This window comes from Nomascus leucogenys, chromosome 17 (assembly GCF_006542625.1).
Source record: "Nomascus leucogenys isolate Asia chromosome 17, Asia_NLE_v1, whole genome shotgun sequence".
Taxonomy (NCBI): Eukaryota; Metazoa; Chordata; class Mammalia; order Primates; family Hylobatidae; genus Nomascus; species Nomascus leucogenys.
Genome location: NC_044397.1, coordinates 32,422,073 through 32,439,098, shown reverse-complemented (window position 1 = coordinate 32,439,098; position 17,026 = coordinate 32,422,073). Strand labels below are relative to the sequence as shown.

Genomic DNA, 17,026 nt, shown 5'->3' with positions numbered 1-17,026 from the left:
ACTAAAAATACAAAAAAAATTAGCAGGGCATAGTGGAATGCATTTATAATCTCAGCTACTAGGGAGAATGAGAATGAGGCAGGAGAATCACTTGAACCTGGAAGGCGGGGGTTGCAGTGAGCCAAGATCACTCCACTGCACTCCAGCCTGGGCGACAGAGTAAGACTCCCTCTCAAAAAAAAAAAAAAAAAAAAAAAAGAAGAAGTGCCTATATCTATGCTCGTCAAAAGACGTGGATGAGAATGTTCATGACAGCATTCTTCATTACAGCCCCAAACTGGAAACAATTCAAATATTCACAAATTATGATATCTGACTATAATGGAACACTATATAGTGACCGAATAAATGAATTTTGCCACATGACTTGGGTGAATCTCACAAACAAAATAATGAGAGAAAGAAACAAATCACAGAAAAGGACAGACTGAATAACTTCAAATTAAAAACAGATTAAACTATACTGTTTTGGGTTTTGTTTGTTTGTCTGTTTTTTTGAGACGGAGTCTCCCTCTGTCGCCCAGGCTGGAGTGCAGTGGTGCAATCTTGGCTCACTGCAAGCCCCGCCTCCTGAGTTCATGCCATTCTCCTGCCTCAGCCTCCTGAGTAGCTGGGACTACAGGCGCCCGCCACCACGCCTGGCTAATTTTTTGTATTTTTAGTAGAGATGGAGTTTCACCGTGTTAGCCAGGATGGTCTCGATCTCCTGACCTCGTGATCGGCCCACCTCAACCTCCCAAAGTACTGGGATTACAGGCATGAGCCAACACGCCTGGCCTAAATTCTACTGTTAGAAGTCAGGAAATCCCAGCATTTTCAGAGGCCAAGGCAGAGGATCGCTTGAGCTCAAGAGTTTGAGACCAGCCTGGGCAACATGGAGAAACCTCATCTCTAATGACAATACAAACATTAGCCAGGTGTGGTGGCGGGCGCCTGTAATCCCAGCTACTCCAGAGGCTGAGGCAGGAGAATCTCTTGAACACGGGAGGCTTCAAGGTTGCAGTGAGCCGAGATCACGTCATTGCACTCCAGCCTGGGCGACAAGAGCGAAACTCCATCTCAAAAAAACAGACGTGACAACGGAGTTAAAAATGCAGTCACTGCAGACTTCTTCGAATCATGTATCTTATATTACATCATCCGTTTACAATTTACAAAAAACTAGAGGTACTTGGAGGCAGCTACTTGGGAGGCTGAGGCAGGAAGATGGCTTGAGCCCAGGAGTTTGATGCTGCAGTGAGCTACAATGGCGCCACTGCAGTCCAGCCTGGGTGACAGAGCAAGACCCTGTCTCAAAAAAAAATTAAAAATGATAAAATAATATAAGAGACTTTGTTTCATGTCAAAAAAAAGTTTACTTGGAAAAAATAAGGAAACACATTAGCTAAAAGCTTTAGAAGCTGTTTGTACACGGTATCTTCCTTACCTTCAATATCCAGCGGTGGCTGCTGACTGACATTTAGCTTGTTGACATCACTATCAAACATTCCTATCAAAGAGGTCTTTAAAACTGCCAACAAAAGCTTCTCCTCTTGTAGCAAAATTTGCCTTTTATCTGGAGTAACATTGATATCAACACATTCTAAGGAAAAAAAGAAAACATATTTACTATGTTTAAATTCACTTTTATTTTATTTATTAATTATTATTTTCAGACAGGGTCTCACTCTGTCACCTAGGCTGGAGTGCAGTGGCGCGATCTCAGCTCACTGCAACCTCCGCCTCCTGAGTTCAAGTGATGCTCCCTGCCTCAGCCTTCGAAGTAGCTAGGATTACAGGCACACGCCACCACACCAGCTAATTTTCGTATTTTTAGTAGAGATGGGGTTTCACCATGTTGGCCAGGCTGGTCTCAAACTCCCGACCTCAAGTGATCCACCCGCCTTGTCCTCCCAAAGTTCTGAGATTACAGGCGTGAGCCACCGCGCCCAGCCAAATTCACTTTTAACAATAGAAATTTCCCCATCTATTATTTCATCCACTTGTATTTATCACAAGTGCTATTAAAAACATTACAATGTCCAGGTTAATATTCATAAGTTATGAAATGAGCTTTTTCAAATAAATGAGCAAAAGACAATTTTTGAATAGACAAAATATGGAAGGGCTTGATTAGGTAAATTGTTAAAGGAAAAGCAAATAAACACATAAAAATAATTTTAAATATGCAAACAAAAATAAGATATTTTAATCCCCTACTGAATTTAGCTTAACAATTATAATACCTAGTACATTATAGGTACGTGTGTAAATTGGTACATCTACAACACACTATAGAAAAAGCCTTAAAATGATCATATTCACTGACCCAGTAATTCCACTCCTGGCAATTTATCTTAAGAATAATTAAAGATGTAGGCTGAGCGCAGTGGCTCACACCCTGTAATCCCAGCACTTTGAGAGGCTGAGGTGAACAGATAAGTTAAGGTCAGGAGTTCAAGACCAGCCTGGCCAACATGGTGAAACCCTGTCTCCACTAAAAATACAAAAAATTAGTCAGGCATGGTGGCAGGTGCCTGTAATCCCAGCTACTCAGGAGGCTGAGGTGGGAGAATCGCTTGAACTCAGGAAGCGGAGGTTGCAGTGAGCTGAGATTACACCACTGCACTCCAGCCTGGGAGACAGAGCAAGACTCTGTCTCAAAAAAATACAATAATAAAGATGCAGATAATGATTTAATTATAAGGAAAGTATTTATAATTTCCAAAAACTAAAAACAACTTAAATTTTGAAAAATTTAAAAATTAAAATACCAAACTATAACCATGCATTGGAATATAATTCACCTATTAAAATCACATTTCTGATCAATTTGTAATAACACGGAAAAGAAAACATTCACATCTAAGGATAAAGAGCAGTATACAAAATTATTTTCTCATCCCAAAGAATATGGGAGTAGGGGAGAGAGAGAGAAAGACAGAGAGGAGAGAAGATATTTTTTAAGGTATGTACATATGTATTTCTAAGTATCTAGAAAAAATACTCAATGACAATAAACCAAAATGCTAACAATCAGAAAAAAAATCTATATGAAATGAATTATTTATGAAATTAAGAAGAACATTTAATCTACTTTCTCCCTAGGTTGACATAAAAAAAATTACATTTTCCTAACAATACAATTAACATAGTCTCAAGTAGAAAGTGGGAACTCTGTTTAAAAAAAACAAAATTATGGGGCCGGGCACGGTGGCTCATGCCTGTAATCCCAGCACTTTGGGAGGCCAAGACAGGCAGATCACGAGGTCAGGAGATCGAGACCATCCTGGCTAACATGGTGAAACCTGTCTCTACTAAAAATACAAAAAAATTAGCCAGGTGTGGTGACACGCACCTGTAGTCCCAGCTACTTGGGAGGCTGAGTCAGGAGAACCGCTTGAACCCGGGAGGCAGAGGTTGCAGTGAGCTGAGATTGCGCCACCACACTCCAGCCTGGGCGACAGAGCAAGACCCCATTTCAAAAAAAAAAAAAAAACTTACATGACCATAAATTGTTATCTCATTCCAGTCACAGCAGAGCTGTAGAATTTCATTTTATTCTTTGAGGCATTAGTCACTAGTTGTACTGAAATGCCAATGGAACTTACCTGAATCAACAGAAATGTTAAGAACAACAAATGGATACTGATGTCGATTATACATGTGGTAGACCTCATTCACAAGTCTAGAGACCTGCACAAAATACAAGGAGAAGAAAAGAATAAATAACAAATGTTTCCGGCCCCCCACATTCTAACAACATACTATTCTAACCAACCACCATGTTCTTAGGAGGGGGATACTTTTTTGTTTTTTTTGAGTCAAGGTCTCACCTTGTCACAGGCTGGAGTGCAGTGGAGCAATCATGGCTCACTGCAGCCTCAACCTCCCAGGCTCAAGTGATCCTCCTGCCTCAGCCTGCCATGTAGCTTGGAATACAGGCAGGATTTTTTTTTTCTTTTTTTTTTTTGAGACAGAGTCTCGCTCTTGTTACCCAGACTGGAGTGTAATGGCACGATCTTGGCTCACTGCAACCTCCGCCTCTGGGGCTCAAGTGATTATCCTGCCTCAGTCTCCAGAGTAGCTGGGACTACAGGCACACGCCACCACGACCAGATAATTTTTGTATTTTTAGTAGAGAAGGGGTTTCACCATGTTCGCCAGGCTGGTCTCGAACTCCTGACCTCAGTTGATCTGCCCACCTCGGGCTCCCAAAGTGCTAGGATTATAGGCGTGAGCCACTACACCTGGCCTAAGGATACATTTTTTAACAGCTTTACTGAGATATGACTAACATGGAATAAACTACACATATTTAAAGTGTGCAATTTCGTAAGTTTTGACATATACACAAACTCCTGTGAAACTATCCCCACAATCAAGATAATGAATATACCCGTCACCAAACGTTTCCTCACGACTCTCAAAGTGTTATTTCTCTAATCACAGATTCCTAAAACTGAATCTTTTTCCAACCTAAAGTTGCTCTCTGAGAAATTCTAGTGAAATGCAGGCACAGCTTAAATGTTCATAAAACACATTCAATGTACATAGAAACATATTTGACATTAAAATGTCATTAGAAATAAACCAAAATATCACATTAATTATTAAGTTATAATTAATAATTATGAATCCATCACACTGTAGGTTAAAAAATGTAGAAGTTCAACCACATCTGGCAGATTACAAGCAAACTCTAAGGCATCATTGAAAAACAGGGGCCAGGAGTGGTGGCTCACGCCTGTAATCCCAGCACTTTGGGAGGTCGAGGCAGGTGGATTGCCTGCGCTCAGGAGTTCTCAACCAGCCCGGGCAACACAGTGAAACCCCATCTCTACTTAAATATAAAAAATTAGCCGGGCATGGCAGCATGTGCCTGTAATCCCAGCTACTTGGGAGGCTGAGGCAGGAGAATTGCTTGAACCTGGGAGGCGGAGCTTGCAGTGAGCCAAGATCACATCACTGCACTCTAGCCTGGGCGACAGAGAGAGACTCTGTCTCAAAAAAAAAAAAAAAAAAAAAACAGAAAGAAAGAAAAACAGAAAATATTACTGAGGTACAATGTTGTGTTGCTAAGATACAAACTCAAAAAACCAGTGTAATCATATCAAGATGATTGTTTTAAATCTGAGGCAGAAGTAATCTGAGCCCTTATTTTCCTACGAAAATAGAAAGAAGGAAGAGAAAATATAGAAATCTATAGAAAATATAGAAACCATGGGCCAGGCGTGGTGGCTCACGTCTGCAATCCCAGCACTTTGGGAGACAGAGGCGGGTAGATCACGAGGTCAGGAGTTCGAGACCAGCCTGGCTAATGTGGTGAAACCCTGTCTCTACTAAAAATACAAAAATTAGTCGGGTGTGGTGATGCACGCCTGTAGTCCCAGCTACTAGGGAGGCTGAGGCAGGAGAATGGCGTGAACCTGGGTGGCAGAGCTTGCAGTGAGCTGAGACCGTGCCACTGCACTCCAGCCTGGGTGACGAACGAGACTCTGTCTCATTTTGTATGTCAAAAATGCCTGTGTGATAACCTAACCTACTGAATGTCCTATCTCAGCCTTGGCTCAGAATACTTACATTAGTCTATAGGCAAAATAACCTATTTTATAATAAAATGTTGAATATCTTCTGTAATTTATTGAATAGTATACTGAAAAACAATGGTTCGATAGGTACTTGAAGTATGGTATCTACTGCAAAAATAACTTCCGCAACAAGGTAAAGTAGTAGAAAAAAAAAAAAAAAAAAAAAAAATTTCAGACACAGTCTTGCTCTGTCATCCAGGCTGGAGTGCAGTGGTATAATCTCAGCTTACTGCAAGCTCCGTCTCCCAGGCTCAAGCGATCCTCCTGCCTCAGCCTCCCATGTAGCTGGGATTACAGGCGTGGACCACCACGCCTGGCTGTTTTTTGTATTTTAGTAGAGACGGGGTTTTGTCATGTTGGCCAGGCTGGTCTCGAACTGTTGCCCAGGCCGGTCTTGAACTCCTGGCCTTGAGCAATCCACCCGCCTTGGCCTCTCAAAGTGCTGGAATTACAGGTATGAGCCACTGCGCCCAGCCAGAAAAATCTTCAGTTGAAACATCTTAAGTTGGGGGCCATCTGCAGTAAACTTCTGTGAATGCCCAAAATAAGATAATGTTAAAGCCATGTTTCTCAAAGTCCCGAGTTCCATGTAAACTGCTTATTATCAGAAAAAAAGTTATCGATTAAAAGTCAAAGGCATAAAGAACAAACCAATACAAAAAAATTTTAAATACCTTTGCTGGGTCACAAGGCCGCCGGTTGATAAAGAAAAACTGTCTGTCTGTTGAACTCCTTCCAACTCCATGCGTGCATTGTGAAATGAAACCTGAGATACTATTCAACATTAATATGGTAAGGGCAGGATTCCAGAGTGAAAGGGATTAGAAATACGATCACATGGCACATTCTTAAAGTGAAATGAAAACAAAACACCAGGTGACATGCTGATAAGTATCACTATTGCAGTTCATGGGTATCTGTGCTCCAAATCTTGATGAATCATCAAAGAACCAGACCTTCTGGAATGCTCTAAAGCTCCTACAGTCAACCAATGCACCACAGGTGATGCAGTGGGTCCAAAACTGATGTGCTGCAGCTCTCCTTATCCTTCCTGATAAATCCTCGGCTTCCGTAAGAGGAGTGGGTCTCACTTCAAATGCATTCTCAGAACCTCCGCGCTGCCGCCCCTGGTTTGTCAGTGAAGTCTAACCACTTGGGCTCAGGATTTTGCCCACATTCTCTCCCCTTTCAAAATCTCCCAGGTAGGAAACTTATATCTCATGTCTTGGTAAAGCACTTGCTTCACATGAGACCCACCCCAGGGATACCGGCATTTCCAGAAGAACACCACCTTCACATAAAGACATAAAGCTCCATGTTTACAATTTCAGGCATAAGCCAAAAGCAAGTGGAGGAAGAATAAGAAATATAGATCTAAAAGCAACAAACAAACAAACAAAAAGAAATATAGATCTTAGGCTGGGTGCGGTGGCTCATGCCTATAATCCCAGAGCCTTGGGAGGCCAGGGTGGGCGGATCGCCTGAGGTCAGGAGTTCAAGACCAGCCTGGGCAACATGGTGAGACCCCGTCTCCACTAAAAATACAAAAAATCAGCCGGGCATGGTGGTGAATACCTGTGGTCCCAGCTTCTTGGGAGGCTGAGGCAGGAGTATTGCTTGAACCCGGGAGGCAGAGGTTGCAGTGAGCTGAGATCATAGCACTGCACTCCAGCCTAGGCAACAGAGCAAGACTCCATCTCAAAAGTAAAAAAAAAAAATATATATAGATATAGATATAGATATAGATATAGACATATAGATATAGATAGATAGATAGATAAATAGATAGATATCTTTACAGGACCAATCCTATTTATGGAAGTGTCTATTTTCTTATAGTAAAACTAATGACACTGAACTGCCTTCATCAGATGCCAGGAAAGTCAAAATCATTTAAAATGATAAAATAATTTAAAAGTTACTCTAACTAAACAGAGCCTTAAAGAAGACTAAGTCAACAGAAAACCACCTCAAATGTACCAGTTACTCAGAACATGGTTTGAATTAAGTAACTGAGTCCTTTGTATAAATCATCTTTCTTAGCAACAGCACTGCTCACAGTATTAGAAAGGACATAAAAAACTATTATCCCTAGCCAGGCGTGGTGGCTCATGCCTGTAATCCCAGCACTTTGGGACACCAAGGTGGGCAGATCATCTGAGGTCAGGAGTTCAAGACCAGCCTGGCCAACACGGTGAAACCCCATCTCTACTAAAAATACAAAATTAGCCAGGTGTGGTGGCACGTGCCTGTAATCCCAGCTACTCAGGAGGCTGAGGCAGGAGAATTGCTTGAACTCAGGAGGTAGAGGTTGCGGTGAGCCAAGATAGCACCATTGCACTCCAGCCTGGGCAACAAAGCAAGACTCTGTCTCAAGAAAAAAAAAAAAAAAGACATGAAACTATTAGCCTTAAAATCACTATCTTAAAAAAAAAAAAACTCTCAGGATAAAATGTTCAATTGTAGTTCTCTTGCCAGCAATCTACTTACTAAAAAAGATTATGCAGGGCATCTGAACAGCTCAAACCGTACTCTTCACACACGGAGTCACTAGGGGGCAGCTGAACAAAAGGAATGAGGCTTTGCAACTGAAAAAAAAAATATATTCACAGTTACTACAGTTACTTCCTAATAAAGACAGTGGACTTTATCTGTTTTCTTTCTTAGTCAAGCTATTCACATTACAAGCACAAAAAAATTAAAAGAATCTTTTGTTTTGCTTTGTTTTGTTTTGTTTTTTGAGACAGGGTCTCCCTCTATTGCCCAGGCTGGAATGCAATGGCTCAATCGTACCTCATTGCAGTGTCAAACTTGTGGGTTCAAGCAATCCTCCTGCCTCAGCCTGCCAAGTGAGTAGCTGGAACTAAAGGTGCACACCAGCACACCTGGCTAATTTTTTTATTTTTTTGTAGAGATGGGATCTTGCCGTGTTATCCAAGCTGGTCTTAAATTCCTAGGCTCAAGCGATTCTCCCACCTCAAAATTGTTGGCCGGGTGGTTCAAACACATAATCCCAACAGTTTCCTCTCCCAGAGTGCTGGGATTACATGTGTGAGCCGTGGGGACAACAATTTTGATTTTATGATATGAGAAAGATGAAACAAGTGCCTACTTATTCAGAATCCACACATTGCCCACAATAATTTATATTCTTTTCAGAGAGAGAGTGAAAAGACGCAGTATATGAGTGTCTCTGGAAGAATAAAATGAAACACATTCAGCTCTCAAACATCAATTTTTGTGATAGGTACTTTTTTTTTTTTTTCTGGGATGGCATCTTGCTCTCTCGCCCAGGCTGCAGTGCAGTGGTGCAATCTCAGCTCACTGCAACCTCCATCTCCTGGGTTCCAGCGATTCTCCTGCCTCAGCCTCCCGAGTAGCTGGGATTACAGATGCCTGCCACCACGACCAGATAATTTTTGTATTTTTAGTAGAGACAAGGTTTCACCGTATTGGTCAGACTGGTCTCAAACTCCTGACCTCGTGATCCGCTCACCTCAGCCTCCCAAAGTGCTGGGATTAAGGCAGGAGAATTGCTTGAACCTGGGAGGTGGAGGTAGCAGTGAGCCGAGACAGCACCACTGCATTCCAGCCTGGGTAACAGGGCCAGACTCCGTCTCAAAAAAAAAAAAAAAATCAATTCTTAGATTTTATTCTCCATTCTACTGGAAGGGACAATGGAGACCTGCTATAATCACTAGAGCAATAAGAGGCGTTGAAGTAACCGGCCATCACTACCTGCTTCTGCCCAAACACAGAGCCGATATTTTCCTTTATGCTGGGGCTTCCACCTGTGCATACCACAGGCTGTCGTTTTCCTTGTCCAAGCTGATTGGTGCAACTTACACGGATGCCTGCTGAAATGATACAGTATGCATTTAAGACCTGGACCATTTTGGCATACTCCTGTTTAAAAAACACAAACACAATATTCTACATTACTTTAATATTACAGGAATTACACAGCTCAAGTTATAACATCCAATGCAAGGTTCTCACATCATTGCACAAATCAAGGGAAGCACTGTTGACAGAATGATCTGTAAAGAGATATCTTCCTATATTCTACAGAAAGGAACGCAGAGCTTTTGGCTCTTGGTCACAGTCCTCTCACTTCCCAATGTGCCATGCGTCCTGGTAAAACAACTAAAAAGTACAGCCTGTAATCCCAGCTACTCAGGAGGCTGAGGGCAGGAGGATCACTTGAGACCAGGAGTTCAAGACCAGCCCGGACAACACAGCAAGACCCTGTCTCTACAAAAAATTAAAAAAAAAAAATTAGCCGGGCATTGTGGCATGGGCCTGTAGTCACAGCTACTCAGGAAGCTGAGGTGGGAGGATGGCTTGAGCCCAGGAATTCGAGGCTGCAGTGAGCCATGATTGCACCACTGCACTCCAGCCTGGGTGGCAGAGTAAGGCCCTATCTCTAAAAATGAAAATTAAAAAACTGAAACGTACATTGTGTTTGATTTTATAATCTCTCCTTTTGAAAGGTATCTTTGTATAATAGAAACACTGGCACAAGCATTTTGGTTTGCAAAGAGATATACAAAAATGTTCACTGAAACAATCTCTATGAACAAACAGAAACAACCTAAGCAAGCATCATCAAGGAGTTAATTAATTATGGTATAGCCATATCGCAGCAGAATGACAAAGAATAAGGCAGTGTGCACTGACTAAAAAGGACAATCACAATATGCTAAGTAAAAAGTCAGTTATAGGGCCAGGCATGATGGTTCATGCCTGTAATCCCAGCACTTTGGGAGGCTGAGGCGGGAGGATTGCTCGAGCCCATGAGTTCGAGATTTGCCTGAGCAACACAGAAGGACCCATCTCTTACAAAAAATACAAAAATTAGCCAGGCATGGTGGCACGGTCCTGGAGTCCCAGCTACTTGGGAGGCTGAAGTGGGAAGATCCACTGAGCCTGGGACATCAAGGCTGCAGTAAGCTGAGATTGTGCCACTACATTCCAGCCTGGCTGAGAGAGCAAGACCCTGTCTCAATTAAAAAAAAAAAACAAAAAACACTTTCAACCACATACAATTCTGTATTACTTGCATGTTGTATATTCTGTATTACTTGCTTTCATTATATTAATTTATGAATTTATCTTGAAAATTATTCCAACAATTATAAACACATGAAATTAAAAGGAGTCTGAAAAGATATACAAACTGTAAATAACAGCTATCTCTGACTAATAGAAGCTCTACATTCCTATATTTTGCTAAGGCACTAATTTTTTTACCATAAGATACAAAAAAAAGAGCAAGTTTTCTCACTTTAAAAAATTTAAATTTTCGAAAAAATGTAATAAAGTTAAAATTAGCAGCCAAGTGCGGTGGCTCACGCCTGTAATCCCAGCACTTTGGGAGGCTGAGGCAGGTGGATCACTTGAGGTCAGGGGTGCAAGACCAGCCTGGCCAACATGGTGAAACTCCATTTCTACTAAAAATACAAAAATTAGCTGAGCGTGGTGGTGCGCACCTATAATCCCAGCTACTCGAGAGGCTGAGGCAGGAGAATCACTTGAACCCAGGAGGCGGAGGTTGCAGTGAGCCGAGATCGCACCACTGCACTCCAGCCTGGGTGATAGAGTGAGAAGACTCCATCTAAAAAAAAAAAAAGTTAAAATTAGCACCAAATGCTTTACAAGCAAAAAAAGTTTTTAGCTGCATATGTTTAAGTAACTTTTTAGATTATGAAAAACACACATACAAAATGGAAAGGCACAAATAAGACAGCAAAAACTGCATGAGATCTCACATCCAAGGATAACCACTGAGAACATGAAAGTGCTGACTCTTCCAGCCTTTATACTATACGCATTTAGGCCTGTTGTTTTGTTTTCATAAAACTGTAATCATATAAAACAGACAGTTCTATAATCTGCTTTTTAAACACAACAATTATATAACATTTAGCTGTTTTCATTTGCATTCAAATTCATAAGGGTTCTAATAACTCATTTCTCAGAAAACCAAGAGAAATATTCTTTTTTTTTTTGAGATGGAGTCTGGCTCTGTGCCCAGGCTGGAGTGCAATAGCTCGATCGCAGCTCACTGCAACCTCCACCTCCCGGGTTCCAGCGATTCTCCTGCCTCAGCCTCCCGAGAAGCTGGGACCACAGGCACGCGCCACCATGCCCAGCTAATTTTTGTATTTTTAGTAGAGATGGGGTTTCATCATTTTGCCCAGGATGGCTTCGATCTCTTGACCTCGTGATCCGCCTGCCTCAGCCTCCCAAAGTGCTGGGATTACAGGTGTGAGCCACCGTGCCTGGCCGAGAAATATTCTCATTAAAATATAAGTAAATAAGGCCAGGCATGGCAGCTCACGCCTGTAATCCCAGCACTTTGAGAGGCCGAGGTGGGCGGATCACCTGAGGTCAGGAATTTGAAACCAGCCTGGCCAGCCTGGACAACATGGTGAAACCCCATCTCTACTAAAAATAGAAAAATTAGCCAGGCGTGGTGGCGCACGCCTGTAATCCCAGCTACTCAGAAGGCTGAGGTGGGAGAATCGCTTGAACTCAGGAGGTGGAGGTTCCAGTGAACCGAGATCGCGCCACCGCACTCCAGCCAGGGCGCCAAAGTGAAACTCCATCTCAAAAAAAGATAAAAATAAAAAATAAAAAATATGTATATATGTATATATATTTTTCCAGACAGGATCTTACTCTCTCTACCAGTCTTAAGTGCAGTGGTGCAATCACAGCTCACTGCAGCCTCAAGTTCCTGGGCTCAAGTGATCCTCCCACTTCAGCCTCCCAAGTAGCTGGAACTATAGGTGCATGCCACCATGCCCAGTAAAATTTTTTTTAAATTTTTCAGAGACAGGGTCTCACTATGTTGCCCAGTCCTAATAAATACTATGTGATGAAAAGAAAAAAGTAAATCATCCTAAAGTTAAGTCTTTAATGTTAAATCTTTAATGAGAAATGCAAGTAAAGCATTTCTCAATAATTTATGGAAAGAGAATCAACTGAAGAATAAACATCTTTAGTAAATCTTTTGCTCATGTGCATTAACCAATACTCTTGAAAACCAGGATTAATTTACTGTACCTTCTTAATATTCCTTTGAAATTCCTTATGGCGCACAGGTAGTGTAGAAAATAACTGCTGCACACTGACTGTGGTCCCTCTGGGGCGGGGGTAGGGGGTTTTCTGGATAATTTTCCCATTGTGATCAAACACCAGTCGAGTCCCAACCTTCGCCGATGCGTGGCAGGTAGAAATGGTGACATCGCTGTGAGAGAATGCCAGGCATGGTGTGTTCAGTGAGAGACCCATGATGTTGGGCACTGACTACTCTTTTCTTCGCTTGCTTTTCCCTCAAAACGTTCTTAAAAAGCTGATGATCCCTCTGAGATAATCAAGATCTAAACAGTTGAGGAGTCATCATAAAATCTAAGGTTGGCAACTAAAAGACAGTGAGACAGATAGCGCTAAACATGCTTTGTTTTGATAAAAGCTTTGATTTCGTTTTTCAGGTTGAACTGCAAAACCATAAATGATCTCAAGATTTATTTAGTCACAAATACAGATTTGTTTTGTTATTACTCTTCGAACAAATTTTTTTTAAAGAATCTAACAGATATTATAATTAAAATGTATGTGTAGGGTAGAGCGCGGTGGCTCATGCCTGTTATTCCAGCACTTTGGGAGGCCGAGGTGGGCAGATCACTTGAGGCCAGGAGTTCAAGACTAGCCTGGGCAACACGGCAAAACCCCATCTCTACTAAAAATACAAAAATTAGCATCAGGAGTGGTGGTGCATGCCTATAGTACCAGCTCCTCAGGAGGCTCAGGCACTAGAATCACTTGAACCTGGGAGGCAGAGATTGCAGTGAGCCGAGACTGTGCCACTGCACTCCAGCCTGGGTGACAGAGTGAGACTCTGTCTAAAAAAAAAAAAAAATATATATATATATATATATATATATAATTATTTATAAAAATTTAGTATCTGTGCTATAATTAAATAGTGCTTTGGTGAAACATTTCCCTAAAAATTGATCATGAAAACCAATGGTAACTATCATTTATTATCTATATGTTATGTTAAAATTGAGAATTACTGTTTTAATAAGAGTAACCATTTTTTTTAACAATACTATTTGCTTCATTTCATTCATTTATTGCTCACATTTCAGAAGTACTATAACTTAGATTGGCAGTGAGACAAAACAGAATTCAGAAGCTAGAAGTTGAGATGTTGAGATAGAAAATTGTAAATAATAACGATTCCAATTAATTTTCAGAGAGGTTTTTCTAAGGGGTCAAGTGAATGGATAAAAATATTGTATCACCTCAGTGCACAAAGTGAGCTCAGAGCTTCCCCCCGAAAGCCAAAAGTTTCAACCTGAGTTAGGTCGGCAAACTCTTGAATCTTAGATGTGTGATGTTTCAGAGCTGAAAGAGAGTGTAAAGTAAGGACTAAGATATCTCAAGTGCTATAACAACGAATATACATGATATCTAGTAACTGGCTTTAAAAAACTATTTTTGCACTTCCCAAGACAGTGTTACTCAAAATTCTGAGACATGTGGCCCAATTATTTTATAATAGGATTAGAAAAAGTCAACTTACTTAAGCCTTCGAAGTTTTCTTCTTCTACCCCACATCCATTGTCTGAAACTTCAATAAGATCCACTCCATAGTCCTTAAGCTTTAGATCTAGAAAGTTTAAAATATTTACATATTTATTAAAAATGGACCCATGCTATATTTTTTATATTGACATTACTTATATGCAAATGTAAGAGTCATAACTATACCTTTAATTAAACATACTAGTGTCATTTTGTATATTTCATTGTTATAAAGTCCTTTCTGGCTATTTACTAGCCCAGACTAAATAGTTTAGCTTTTTCTTTCTTTCCTCTTTTTTTTTTTTCCTAGGCTAGTGAAGTGAAGCAGTTGGAGTGGAGAAGGAACAAAAAAAATCTGTAACTGGTGGTGATCAATTAGCTGTAAACCGCGTTGCACTTTGACCAGCCTTTTCTTTTGAAAGAAATAATTTTAACATACCCAGTAAAAAGAACGGGGGGACTAGGCGTGGTGCTTCATGCCTGTAATTCCAGCACTTTGGGAGGCCAAAGCGAGCAGATCACCTGAGGTCAGGAGTTCGAGACCAGCCTGACCAACATGGAGAAGCCCTGTCTCTACTAAAAATACAAAATTAGCCAGGCTTGGTGGCGCATGCCTGTAATCCCAGCTACTCAGGAAGCTGAGGCAGGAGAATCACTTGAACCCAGGAGGCGGAGGTTGCGGTGAGCCTAGATCATGCCATTGCACTACAGCCTGGGCAACAAGAGCAAAACTCCATCTCAAAAAAAAAGAAAAAAAAAAAAAAAGAGAGAGAACGGGTTCTGGAATCAGACTTCCTGGATCCTATTTTATTAGCTTTATAATCTCAAAAACAGGAAATTTCCTATCCCCTAATTTCCTCATCTGTAAAATGGAGATAATAAGTTCTTTCTCATAAAGTTATTCTGCAGACTAATAATTTTTATTTTATTTTATTATTCTTTTCTTTTGAGATGGAGTTTTGCTCGTCACCCAGGCTGGAGTGCAGTGGCGCGATCTTGGCTCACTGCAGCCTCCGCCTCCCAGGTTCAAGCAATTCTCCTCCCTCAGCCTCCTGAGGAGCTGAGATTACAGCCATGCACCACCACATCTGGTTAATTTTTGTATTTTTAGTAGAGACAGGGTTTCATCATGTTGGTTAGGCTGGTCTAGAACTCCTGACCTCAAATGATCAGCCCCCCTCAGCCTCCCAAAGTGCTGGGATTACAGATGTGAGCCACTAATCCAGGCCTATTTTATGTTTTTGAGATGGAGTCTTGCTCTGTCCCCAGGCTGGCATGCAGTGGCACAATCTCGGCGTACTGCAACCTCCGTCTTTCGGCTTCAAGCAATTCTCGTGCCTCAGCGTCCCAAGTAGCTGGGATTACAGGCTTCTGCCACCAGGTCCAGCTAATTTTTGTATTTTTAGTAGAGACAGAGTTTCACCACTTTGGACAGGCTGGTCTCGAACTCCTGACCTCAGGTATCCACCCGCCTCGGCCTCCCAAAGTGCTGGGATTACAGGCGTGAGCCACTATGCCCGGCCTACTTTATTTTTTAATAGAGACGAGGTCTCACCATGTTGGCCAGGTTAGTCTTGAACTCTTGGCCTCAAGCAATTCCCCCATCTTGGCCTCTCAAAGGGCTAGGATTATAGGCATGAGACACCACGCCCAGCTATTCTGCAAAGTAAATATTTCTGTGTAATTCTTAGCATAACACCTGCCTGGCACACCGTAAGAACACAATAAAAGCTGTTATTATTATTACTACCTAGCTAAGTACTAGGCACATAATAGGTGCTAACTTTAACTTAAAAATAATAATTTATTACTACATCAACACTTGATAGTCTTATTATTTCAATAACAAATGTTTCTTGACTACAACAACATTCACTGATCATTTCTTGTGGCTTAAAACTCTCCCAAACTTACCAATATTAGTGGCACCAGCATCCAGACTGTTTTCTACTAACTCCTTCACTGCAGTGCTTAGACTCAGGACCACCTGCCCAGAGCAAATCTGATGGACTGACTTCCGATCAATAGGTTTGATGGCCTTAGCAGGTTCTGTACTAGAGAAATCAGTTACAAGAAACAAATCAAGTATTCAGCTATATATTTTCATCCTGATTTTAACTGTGGGAAATGACTCAACACTGTAAATAATTTATGGGTCTAATCTATTCATTTATTATATTAGCAAATACATTTATTATATCCAGAAATAGAAACACTGTTCTACAATCCTTAAACATGTACCCAAAATACTTCTGGATAGATACTTCAAATTCAACAGATCCTTACTATCTAATTATACTAAGATCCACATGGAGAAAACATACATTGTCTTTCTCAAATTACCAAAATCTTTGGCAACAATGGTGTCTTCTTTATTGAAAAGTGAAAGCATGGCTGGCTGTGGTGGCTCATGCCTGTAATCCCAGCACTTTGGGAGGCAGAAGTGGGTGGTAACTTGAGGTCAGGAGTTCGAGACCAGCCTGGCCAACATGGTGAAACCCCGTCTCTACTAAAAATACAAAAAATTAGCCAGGCATGGTGGTGGGCAACTGTAATCCCAGCTACTCGGGAGGCTGAGGCAGGAGAATGGCTTAAACCCAGGAGGCAGAGGTTGCAGTGAGCTGAGATTGCGGCATTGCACTCCAGCCTGGGCAACGAGCAAAAAAAAAGTGAAAGCAACATAATTTCCCAACATAATTAGAAAAACCAACAGTATGCTGGGAAATACACAATGTTCAAGTCAAAATCATCTCAGAAATTGGGTACCAGTTATACAACTATTCCTTATACACAGTTGCCTTTGATACCCCACTCCAAATTGAAGCTGCCAGCTGCTGTCTTAGCAAAGACCCTCA

At 41.3% G+C, this 17,026-nt stretch overlaps 1 protein-coding gene across 9 annotated transcripts in view; it reads right to left on the bottom strand.

Annotated features, from left to right (window-relative positions):
• The window catches only part of LOC100604767 (mismatch repair endonuclease PMS2), a 35,499-nt gene that overhangs the window by 16,167 nt on the left and 2,306 nt on the right, over nucleotides 1–17,026 (bottom strand). For 2 of the 9 annotated variants that reach the window (XR_004026444.1, XM_030796439.1), the window contains exons 2-10: nucleotides 16,086–16,225; nucleotides 14,170–14,256; nucleotides 13,889–13,991; nucleotides 12,642–12,825; nucleotides 9,309–9,476; nucleotides 8,061–8,158; nucleotides 6,245–6,344; nucleotides 3,591–3,675; nucleotides 1,427–1,582 (exon numbers count right to left, since the gene is read on the bottom strand). Coding sequence is in view for 8 of the 9 variants with exons in the window: in XM_030796439.1 (XP_030652299.1) it covers nucleotides 1,427–1,582; nucleotides 3,591–3,675; nucleotides 6,245–6,344; nucleotides 8,061–8,158; nucleotides 9,309–9,476; nucleotides 12,642–12,825; nucleotides 13,889–13,991; nucleotides 14,170–14,256; nucleotides 16,086–16,225 (1,121 nt within the window). In the remaining variant the exon portion in view is untranslated. Of the gene's footprint in view, nucleotides 1–1,426; nucleotides 1,583–3,590; nucleotides 3,676–6,244; nucleotides 6,345–8,060; nucleotides 8,159–9,308; nucleotides 9,477–12,641; nucleotides 12,826–13,888; nucleotides 13,992–14,169; nucleotides 14,257–16,085; nucleotides 16,226–17,026 lie in introns of those variants that run through there. The other 7 variants (XM_030796443.1, XM_030796446.1, XM_030796440.1 and 4 more) reach the window with 7 other exon arrangements.